An 11,576-nucleotide genomic window follows, 5' to 3' on the forward strand; every position below is an offset into this window, starting at 1 on the left:
AAAATGGCCGCAACACACCGACAAACAACAGGCAGCGGTGAGAGGGAAGGGGGGGGCCCCAGATGGTAGGTCCTTTCCATCGCCCAGGATTGCTCTCCCGCCACTAATACCGCCATGCCCTGATAGCCGAGGGTCCCCTCTACCCGCAGCGCCCATCCCCGTCCCTCCCGGACTTACCATGGTGGCGGATGTCTCCGGATTCTCCTTGCACGACGGAGCTGGGAGACGCCTCACTGATGGAGGACTCGGGGAAAAAGGAGGAAGTGGTGGGCTGACGTCACCCCAAAAGCAGGAGCAGGCCGCTCGCTGATTGGAGCGGGGTCACGTGGTGCCGGCCGGTCAGAGGGGAGGGAGGGGAGAACGTGTCAGTCCCGGTAACCACGGCAACGTGATGCAGGCAGAAAAAAAAAAGGCTGCAGTGCGAGAGCAGAAGATCCCTGCAGCAGCCAATGCAGAGTCTGGTGCATGACGTCATGATGTAACACGGGCCTGGATGCAGCAAATGGTGACGTGTGCGGGCGGATAAAGAACAGAAAAAGACTCGGATGAGGCAATTCCTAAACTCTGGCTGCTATCAGCGTCATTTTCTATTACAGGCTGTTAGCTGCTCGTAATGTTATTGGTGGAGCTGTGTCTGCAAAATAAGAATATCAGGTCATCACCCACGTCGAGATCTCTAACCACTGACATCACATCCAGTGACTCGCCAGTAGCAGATGTAGACCAGATGGCATTGGTGCGCCAGCCGTGCCAGTGTTAGAATCCTCATTGTGTTCTCCAACCCACATCAGTGCGCCTCACAATCTCCATCAAGTTCTTCAACCTCCTTTAGTGTCACCCAAAAGTGCACCCACCCGATGGCAAAACATGTAATCTCCTAGCATGTTGTGCTATGGATGGCCGCGCAGACGCACAAACGCTATTTGGAGGACTTGATTCTGCTTTACGGTGACTGCGCATGCACGCTGACGAGGGTTTGAGAACTTGCTGGGAATTGTGAAACCGTGCAGGCGCAGTGACGGGAGTTCGATGACTCGATGAGGATTCACGACTGACGCAAGCGCCGTCTGGTCTAAATTTCCTACTGGCAAGTCACCAAACGTGACGTCACCAGTTGGAGATCTCGACGAGTTGGAGCTTTCGACAAAACAACGGCTTGCTCATAGACCGGTCCTTCCAGCTTCTCTCCTCCTCCTCTGCAGCGGTCTAAGGTCCTGTAAATCATCATGTTCTATACAGTGGGGGGAATTTATCAAAACTGGAGCAGACAGAAACTGGAGCAGTTGCCCATGGCAACCAATCGGCATCCATCTTTAGTTTGTTCATTTAAGACTTCAAAATGAAAGAAGCTGATTGGCTGCCATGCACAGCTGCTCTAGATTTTGTCTGCTCCATTGTTGATAAATCCCCCTCACTGTGTATAGAGGTGAGGGTGCCAAGGATCATTCTAATGCTGCGGAGGAGGAGGAGAGAGGCTGGGGGGAGCTAGGGGTAGCCCTACTACAAGGGGTTAATAAAAAGTTTTCCTGGAGTTCTTCTTTAAAGTGTATCTAAAGCCAGTCACATAAATGTCATATATTTCAGCTGAGAAGTCCTCAGATGTGGCGGCCGCATTCGTTTTCTGTTTTTCAGGCTGGTTTTCCTTTATTTTCATCTGGTGATCCTGCCAGTAACACACTTCCTGTCCTAGGGTGACAACACTCCATCACTGTACTGTATCTATGGAGAAGCAGCTGTCACACCTGGTTTCCCCCCTGTCCGAGGTGTTCGGGTCTGCAGACAATCTTCTCTCTGCCCCTCCAGTTAGCTCACCTGATGCTTAGGTTTGAGCAGTGAGCCTGTTCACTTCCTGCCAGACACCCCGGGATCCTGATTTACTCCCTTCATGCTTCCAGAGCACCTGTGTGTTTCTCTGCGTTTCCTGAGTACCTCCATGCTTCCTGAGAATCCTGCTTCCAGTGATCCCCTGTGCTTCCAGTGATCCCCTGTGCTTCCAGTGAACCCTGTGCTTCCAGTGATCCCTGTGCTTCCAGTGAACCCTGTGCTTCCAGTGAACCCTGTGCTTCCAGTGATCCCCTGTGCTTCCAGTGAACCCTGTGCTTCCAGTGAACCCTGTGCTTCCAGTGAACCCTGTGCTTCCAGTGAACCCTGTGCTTCCAGTGAACCCTGTGCTTCCAGTGAACCCTGTGCTTCCAGTGAACCCTGTGCTTCCAGTGAACCCTGTGCTTCCAGTGAACCCTGTGCTTCCAGTGAACCCTGTGCTTCCAGTGAACCCTGTGCTTCCAGTGAACCCTGTGCTTCCAGTGAACCCTGTGCTTCCAGTGAACCCTGTGCTTCCAGTGAACCCTGTGCTTCCAGTGAACCCTGTGCTTCCAGTGAACCCTGTGCTTCCAGTGAACCCTGTGCTTCCAGTGAACCCTGTGCTTCCAGTGAACCCTGTGCTTCCAGTGAACCCTGTGCTTCCAGTGAACCCTGTGCTTCCAGTGAACCCTGTGCTTCCAGTGAACCCTGTGCTTCCAGTGAACCCTGTGCTTCCAGTGAACCCTGTGCTTCCAGTGAACCCTGTGCTTCCAGTGAACCCTGTGCTTCCAGTGAACCCTGTGCTTCCAGTGAACCCTGTGCTTCCAGTGAACCCTGTGCTTCCAGTGAACCCTGTGCTTCCAGTGAACCCTGTGCTTCCAGTGAACCCTGTGCTTCCAGTGAACCCTGTGCTTCCAGTGAACCCTGTGCTTCCAGTGAACCCTGTGCTTCCAGTGAACCCTGTGCTTCCAGTGAACCCTGTGCTTCCAGTGAACCCTGTGCTTCCAGTGAACCCTGTGCTTCCAGTGAACCCTGTGCTTCCAGTGAACCCTGTGCTTCCAGTGAACCCTGTGCTTCCAGTGAACCCTGTGCTTCCAGTGAACCCTGTGCTTCCAGTGAACCCTGTGCTTCCAGTGAACCCTGTGCTTCCAGTGAACCCTGTGCTTCCAGTGAACCCTGTGCTTCCAGTGAACCCTGTGCTTCCAGTGAACCCTGTGCTTCCAGTGAACCCTGTGCTTCCAGTGAACCCTGTGCTTCCAGTGAACCCTGTGCTTCCAGTGAACCCTGTGCTTCCAGTGAACCCTGTGCTTCCAGTGAACCCTGTGCTTCCAGTGAACCCTGTGCTTCCAGTGAACCCTGTGCTTCCAGTGAACCCTGTGCTTCCAGTGAACCCTGTGCTTCCAGTGAACCCTGTGCTTCCAGTGAACCCTGTGCTTCCAGTGAACCCTGTGCTTCCAGTGAACCCTGTGCTTCCAGTGAACCCTGTGCTTCCAGTGAACCCTGTGCTTCCAGTGAACCCTGTGCTTCCAGTGAACCCTGTGCTTCCAGTGAACCCTGTGCTTCCAGTGAACCCTGTGCTTCCAGTGAACCCTGTGCTTCCAGTGAACCCTGTGCTTCCAGTGAACCCTGTGCTTCCAGTGAACCCTGTGCTTCCAGTGAACCCTGTGCTTCCAGTGAACCCTGTGCTTCCAGTGAACCCTGTGCTTCCAGTGAACCCTGTGCTTCCAGTGAACCCTGTGCTTCCAGTGAACCCTGTGCTTCCAGTGAACCCTGTGCTTCCAGTGAACCCTGTGCTTCCAGTGAACCCTGTGCTTCCAGTGAACCCTGTGCTTCCAGTGAACCCTGTGCTTCCAGTGAACCCTGTGCTTCCAGTGAACCCTGTGCTTCCAGTGAACCCTGTGCTTCCAGTGAACCCTGTGCTTCCAGTGAACCCTGTGCTTCCAGTGAACCCTGTGCTTCCAGTGAACCCTGTGCTTCCAGTGAACCCTGTGCTTCCAGTGAACCCTGTGCTTCCAGTGAACCCTGTGCTTCCAGTGAACCCTGTGCTTCCAGTGAACCCTGTGCTTCCAGTGAACCCTGTGCTTCCAGTGAACCCTGTGCTTCCAGTGAACCCTGTGCTTCCAGTGAACCCTGTGCTTCCAGTGAACCCTGTGCTTCCAGTGAACCCTGTGCTTCCAGTGAACCCTGTGCTTCCAGTGAACCCTGTGCTTCCAGTGAACCCTGTGCTTCCAGTGAACCCTGTGCTTCCAGTGAACCCTGTGCTTCCAGTGAACCCTGTGCTTCCAGTGAACCCTGTGCTTCCAGTGAACCCTGTGCTTCCAGTGAACCCTGTGCTTCCAGTGAACCCTGTGCTTCCAGTGAACCCTGTGCTTCCAGTGAACCCTGTGCTTCCAGTGAACCCTGTGCTTCCAGTGAACCCTGTGCTTCCAGTGAACCCTGTGCTTCCAGTGAACCCTGTGCTTCCAGTGAACCCTGTGCTTCCAGTGAACCCTGTGCTTCCAGTGAACCCTGTGCTTCCAGTGAACCCTGTGCTTCCAGTGAACCCTGTGCTTCCAGTGAACCCTGTGCTTCCAGTGAACCCTGTGCTTCCAGTGAACCCTGTGCTTCCAGTGAACCCTGTGCTTCCAGTGAACCCTGTGCTTCCAGTGAACCCTGTGCTTCCAGTGAACCCTGTGCTTCCAGTGAACCCTGTGCTTCCAGTGAACCCTGTGCTTCCAGTGAACCCTGTGCTTCCAGTGAACCCTGTGCTTCCAGTGAACCCTGTGCTTCCAGTGAACCCTGTGCTTCCAGTGAACCCTGTGCTTCCAGTGAACCCTGTGCTTCCAGTGAACCCTGTGCTTCCAGTGAACCCTGTGCTTCCAGTGAACCCTGTGCTTCCAGTGAACCCTGTGCTTCCAGTGAACCCTGTGCTTCCAGTGAACCCTGTGCTTCCAGTGATCCCCTGTGCTTCCAGTGATCCCCCGTGCTTCCAGTGATCTGGTGCGATCTGCAAAGATGCTGCTTGCACTATTTCTGCAGATGGCACTGGACCGGAACGCAGCGCCTAATGTGCCACGTGTTCGGGTGCCAGCGATTGTACTGGAGAGGGGGTGGGGGGGAGCGTGGCTGCATTAGACTTCAATGCACCGCCACGCACTGAACACAGGGAGCCAGCGGAGGGAGGGGGGTGCACCCTTCCCGCACCATACAAGAGATTGGGCAGCTAATGCTTGTAGGTATCAAAGGCTGGGGGTCTTCAAACTTTACTGATCGCACGCAGATCCTGCAGAGCCCACCTTAGAGAGTCTATGGATCTCAATTGGGCTCTGCAAGGGGTGTAACTAGAGATCAAAGGGGCCCCATACAAAATTTTGCTATGTGGCCCTGTGATTTCTAGCTACGCCCCTGCATAGCTCCCAACCGTCCGTCATTTGGAACCAAATTTCTGTCCCTCCTTCCTCCTCGGTTGTTCTTCTTTTTGGCCTGATGTACAGTAATATACCAAAATACTCCCCTTGCAGTGGGGTCGCCCCCCTCATGCACTGCAAGGGTTAAGTAATTGTATATGTCTAGAGGAGCGGGGTAAAGCACTTTGACTTCCCCGACGGTCAGCGTTCACCTCTCTCCGACTAGTGGAATGACCCTCAGAGTCCTCATGCATAATGCCGGGCTATGGACCTACATTAGACACAATGTGGGGAATTTATCAAAACTGGAGCAGACAAAATCTGGCAACCAATCAGCTTCTCTCTTCAGTTTGTTCAGTTAACATTTGAAAATGAAAGGGAGAAGCTGATTGGTTGCCATGCACAGCTGCTCCAGATTTTGTCTGCGCCAGTTTTGATGAATTCCCCTCAATTACTTTAGCGGCCCTTAGACCACCGGACTGAAGGGGAGAAGAGGCTGCGGGGACCGGACTAGGAGCTCGGAGCCGGACGGGAGCGGGGATCAGGCATGCTCTACTTTATTTTTCATCGCACTGCAACGGATCGCAGCTGTGTGAACTGTTTTTTTTTTTGCTGGAGTGGGGCTGTTAGTATGTTAGCTGCAACGCAGTGCGTTTTTGACGCGTTTTTGACGTGTTTGCGTATCCGTTCCGTTTCCGGACCTGACAAAATGTGACATGCAGTATTTTTTCTGTCGTAAGCTGAACGGACTGCGCACGTGAGAACTGGAGCCCATAAAACACATAGGGATACATTGGGATGCATTTTGAGTGCAGCAGCGTACAGAGCCGGTCAGCACACAAAACGGACGTCGTGTGAACAGGCCCTAAATCTTTCTAAATCTACAGCTTTCATAATTCTACTACGTAGGTCTTTATTCAGGTACTTCCTGTTATGTTGTCACAACATTCTGTCCCTGCCTCCCGATTGCTCTCCTGCGTTGTCGCCCTGTCACACACCCTTCCAATGGAGACTACAAGTGGCTGTTTTTAGTGCTCCAGTTGGTCCAGAGCAATGCAGCTAATGCCGTGCAGGATTTGGGGCCGTTTTAGAACAATACAGTCCCCCCTACGTAACCTATATACATGGCATAGTATTAAATGGGATAGGGGAACTGTACATTAAGTGTATGGCCAGCTTTAGCAGCAAGATTCCAGAGCTGAAACCCATTTTATCTGAAAACCCCCTCTAGTCATTTGCAGACCCCATGAAGGGAGGAGAGAAGTCTTTTCAAATGCTAAGTCATGTTTCCCGCCCTGGGCCAGGTAACCAAACCTTAGGTCAGCGGTTCTTGAAGCTGGGCATACACACTCCGAGGGCCACCCATGGTTCGAATTTCGGCTGACTCAGCAACAATGGGCTGAAACTCGAGCGGTTTTACAAACACAGACCCCCTAATGGATGGCGCAATATGTCCCCATTCATCCTTTACAAGGTTGTTGATATCATCGTTATCACCAGTTCTATTAGTACCAGTAGAACGTCACAAGATGTCAGTAGCTGGTGCAGCAATGACCCCCCTTAGGAGGTTAAACCGGCTCCCCTAACTTTCTACTGGTGACCTGGCCTATAGCTGCACCCAAACACTTCCCAACCCACCATTGGCGGCAGATCAACTTCAGGACCTGGACCTTGCAAAATTTGTTGGCTGAAATGTCTAGGAAGAGAGTGTTAGGGGTATAAGTCTTATACCCCTAACCCTCTCTTCCTAGACATTTCAGCCAACAACAACTGTTTTTGAGTATCTTATACTATAACATGCTCAAAAACAGCATCCATAGTTCCCTCCGCTTAGTATTATCTTCTAGTACCGTATTTGCCGGCGTATAAGGCGACTGGGTGTATAAGACGATCCCCTAATTTTTTAGTTAAAACATAGGTTTTGGGCTATACTCGTCGTATAAGACTACCCCCCTTCCGAGGCTTCACATTTCCTTCTCCTTGCTGGAGCCATGATGGGGTCTTGTCTACCAGCTGTTTAAATACACCCACTAATCTGTCAGCCCGCTGGATGTGCGGTAAGGCCTGGTTCACACCCGGGCGTTTTGTAGCGCGTTCCTACGCTCTGCAAAACGCTCAAACACCGAAATCCCATTATTTCCTATGGGTATGGTTCACACCTGGGCGTATTACAGGCCGTATGAACGCGCTACAAAACGCCCTACGCCCAAAGAAGTACAGGAGCTTCTTTGGGGCGTTTTTGTTGCGCGCATCCATTGGGATACAGCCAGGTAGCCCTCAAGCGTTTTTTTTACCGCGAATCGCTCAACAAACGCGCATATTCGATACGCCTAGGTGTGAACCCAGCCTTAATACTGTATGTACGGTAGCTTCGGCTACATACAGTATACCGCGCTGAGCCAATCACGGCGAGCGATGTATTCTATTAATGAATACAAAGCCTGCTCAGATTGACAGAGGTTGTGTACATCGCTCGCCGTGATTGGCTCAGCGCGGTATACTGTATGTAGCCGAAGCTACCGTACATACAGTATTACCGCACATCCAGCGGGCTGACAGATCAGGGACGTTCGTTTTGGGCCAGCTTGGCCCAAACGAACTAAAGGTTCACATTGTATACCCCACGTATAAGACGAACCCCGATTTTCAGGGGATGTTTTTAAGTATAAAAAGTCGTCTTATACGCAAGCAAATACGGTATCTTTATGTGAGAGGCGAACTCTTTATGCCTTTTCCCCGGGCTAATGTGAACTCTGTAGGCCCAGACTGACGGCTCCCTTTAACCACTTCCAGTGGGTACACGTAAATACACGTCATCCGCTGGAAGTGGTTATGCCAAGAACACGGCTGCTTCTGTTAACGTTTTAAACAGCAGACTGCTTAAATACAAGCGATCCGGCGTCTGTACAGGCGCCGGATCGGTTGGACGGTGTGACGCCGTGTGTCCCCCCCCCTCCGGTGCCGCTGTCAGCTTGCCAGGCTCCGCTTCCAGCCGCTGATCTCTCCTCCGATCACTGGACCCGGAAGTGATGTGCATTACATCACTTCAGATGTCACTGGGCACATTCTCCGGCTCCTAGGGGAAGAAGAAGAAGCTGGGGAAGCAGATCTCTTCTTCATCAGCTTGTTTGGGGTCCCTAGGTAACATTAGGGGTCTGAAAGACCCCTGATGTCTCCATGAAGAGGACCCATCACATTATATTTGCTATCACATAGTGTGATAGCATTAAAGTTGAGTGTTAAAAAAAAATGTAGAAATCAAAGTAACAGATAAAAAAAAACAAAAAAATGCAAAAACAAAATGTTAAAGTCCCCTGCCCCCCACATGTGCACACACATACAGCACAAACACGCATCGGATGCACCTACGCCACACATGTTACATATCGCCGCGAATGTCGCAGTGAGAGCAATAATTCTAGACCCATCAATCACTGTTAGCACTAAACTGATGAGCCGTAAAAGCCTTTAAAGCGTCGCCTATGGTCAATTTTGGTTATTGTAGTTTTTTGCGGTTTCACGGATGCACGCAAATTTAAGGCTTGACATGTTTGGTGTCTATTTACCCGACGTGACCCCGTCTTTTATATTTTACCCAAAAAAATGGGCATTATTTTCTGTATCTGTGCTCTAAATTTCATTTTAGTGTATTTTTTCCTAAAAAATACAGGTTTGATAAACATTTACGCAAATACTGTGCGACATAAAAAACTAGTAACTAGTATCTTTTTATTCTACAGGGCCTCTGCTTTCAGAAAATATATCATTCTTTGGGGGTCTGAAGCTGTTTTCTAGCTGAAAATTGAGATTTGATCATGTGTGCGCAAATGTAAGAAATTGCTCCGGACAGCCAGTGGTTCATTATCTTCGGCCTCACAGACCAGGTTAGAACACTTCAGACCTCTCTCAATGGCCAGTTGTGGGCCTTTAGGACCATCAGAACACAACTCTGCTTCAGCTTCCTCACCCCGGCAATGGACCCGGGGGACCTCTCTTCAGTGACACCCTACCCAGGCAGCAGACCTAGGAGGAAACAAGGACCTCTGGACTCACATCTCCTCCAGACAGAACCTGGGAGGCAAAAACCATTCTAGAAGGTCTCCCCAGATGTCTATCCTCCTCCCCAGCCCATATCACCGGCATAAACCCCTCAGTGATTGGCCAGGGCTGACTAAGTATTCATACCCAATACATGGAGGTCCAATACACCGGAGGTCCAATTAGTGACAATGTTACTCGCATGTCGTCTGACACGATAACGTTTATGTAAACCCTAACAATGAACTCCTCTAATTGGCTTGTTTTTGGTCAGTTAAATTTACTATTGAAAGTGTTTATATCTCTTGAAAAGGTGCAAAAAAACACTGCTGGTCATGTCAGAAATATAGAGCTGGCCTATGTGCTGTGCGCCCTTCCTGTATTACCTCAAGGAGTCTGATTGGCCCTCCCATTTCTTATCTTGGGACTACAGGTCATTTACGTTGTGTAGAATAGATTAGGGGGTGGGTATGAGTAGTTTAGCAGAAGACATCTGGGCAGGGCTGACACCACATGTGATTTCATCCCACAATAGAATTTAAGAGCTCAGTGCATGTCTGGCAGATCAATAGGTAGTTGTACTTTACAGCTGAACTCAAGGTATACATTTTTACGCACACTTACATTGGCCCAATGTAAGTAGACATATATTATACCTGGAAGGGCCACAGAGATCCTGTAAAGTGCTGTAGTAGCCGGCTGGCTGCAATCTTCTATACGACTCTGTGCCGAGCAGCTTCCCTCTGCTCTGAAAATACCTGGGGAGCACTCTGAGTCTGTGTGCCTCCTTAAAGGAGAACTATGAGGTGAGCGATTCCCACTCATCCTCATAGTCAGGGCCGGTTTTACTCCCCCAGATCGTACGTTTTTTTAAGTACCTTACAACCATCGCAAGACAAAAGTCTTGCGATGGTTGTAAGGTGTGTGCCCAGCCTAAGAAGGAAAACTGGACAATATTGATCCTATTTTTTAAATAAACGGGACAGGAGAAAATTAAGAATTAATGGTACAATCCCGTTTAAGACGGAGGGAAAATAAACTCTGCCCAAGGAGATATTTTCTGTTTTCCAACTCACGCAAAGAATTTGTTGAAACTTTACCAACTCTTGTGCTAGCTATTATCAGGAGCTGTGAATGTCGCCCTCTTGTGGCCATAAACAGCTCTGCAACAGAATAAAGACAACACAGAGCAGGGCCCTTTTGTATATCTGTTTGGAAGGAAGGAATGTCAAGGATATAGCACACCTCTTGGCGACAAGGTAAATATGTAACTCCTTCATTTACAGGTTGCTTATATTTTATTGTTTTATTTTTATTGTGGTGACAGGGTCACGTTGTAGCTCCTGTGTCACTAGAATAAAAACAAGTGTAAAAAAAAAGTGCCTCAAATACCGTCTTCCCCCTCTGCATGCTGTGGTTCTTCCCGCCGGCTCTACAGGTCACATGAGCAGGTGTGAGAAACAACAGCGTAGTGGGGGGGAGCCAGTATTTGACACACCTGGAAGCATTAAATTTCTCTGCCTACACAGGCTCCTGAGAAGTAAATCTGGTGTTCTATAGAAAGCTCCAACTCGTCGAAATCTCCAACTACCTCACTGCTGTGTACTTGCAAGTTGGAGATTTCAACCAGACGGCATTAGACTTTAAAACACAAAGACTGACGGAGCTCTGTACAGCTGCATTTTAACAATATTCAGCAGGTGGCAAACTCGACGAGTATTCTGAAAACGCTATGCGCGCATGCGCACCGCAACTGTACAGAGCTCGTGTCTTTCTGAGCACCGGAAGTGAGGTAGTTGGAGATCTCGAGGAGTTGGAGCTTTCGATAGAACACCGGCCCTGTGTCTACTGTATATTTCCTGGGAGTATTGGACTGGATCACTATATATAACATATGAAGTACATCCCTGCAGCACAAGAACATGTCCCTGTTTTATCCCATGCCGGACTCCAGGTATACATTTGTATGCATTCTTATATTGGTCCAACTTGGCGCAATGTATGATACACCTGATCAGCCCGTAGGGATCCTGTAAAGCACTGTAGTAGCCACAGCTACTGAATACAAGCTGTTCTCTAATTGGACAAGGGACACATTGTGACGTTGCAGTCCCTCGTCCAATCAGAGAACGCATTGTATACATTGATGAAAATACTAGGCATTCTCTGAATGGCCGCTAAGCCGAACAAGTGACCCCAGGTATTTTCAGAGCAGAGGGAAGCTGCTCGGCACAGAGTCGTATAGAAGATTGCAGCCAGCCGGCTACTACAGCACTTTACAGGATCTCTGTGGCCCTTCCAGGTATAATATATGTCTACTTACATTGGGCCAATGTAAGTGTGCGTAAAAAT

General features: G+C 49.9%; 1 protein-coding gene across 1 annotated transcript in view; it reads right to left on the minus strand.

Moving 5' to 3' along the window:
* Nucleotides 1–315, minus strand: part of EEF2 (eukaryotic translation elongation factor 2) — a 19,290-nt gene extending 18,975 nt beyond the window's left edge. Inside the window, 1 exon segment of the mRNA XM_018555725.1 lies at nucleotides 178–315. Within this exon segment, the coding sequence (XP_018411227.1) occupies nucleotides 178–180 (3 nt within the window). The 5' untranslated portion in view covers nucleotides 181–315.
* Nucleotides 316–11,576: the final 11,261 nt, after the last annotated feature.

The sequence above is a fragment of the Nanorana parkeri genome, unplaced genomic scaffold, assembly GCF_000935625.1.
Source record: "Nanorana parkeri isolate BGI_ZX_2015 unplaced genomic scaffold, ASM93562v1 scaffold210, whole genome shotgun sequence".
Lineage (NCBI taxonomy): Eukaryota > Metazoa > Chordata > Amphibia > Anura > Dicroglossidae > Nanorana > Nanorana parkeri.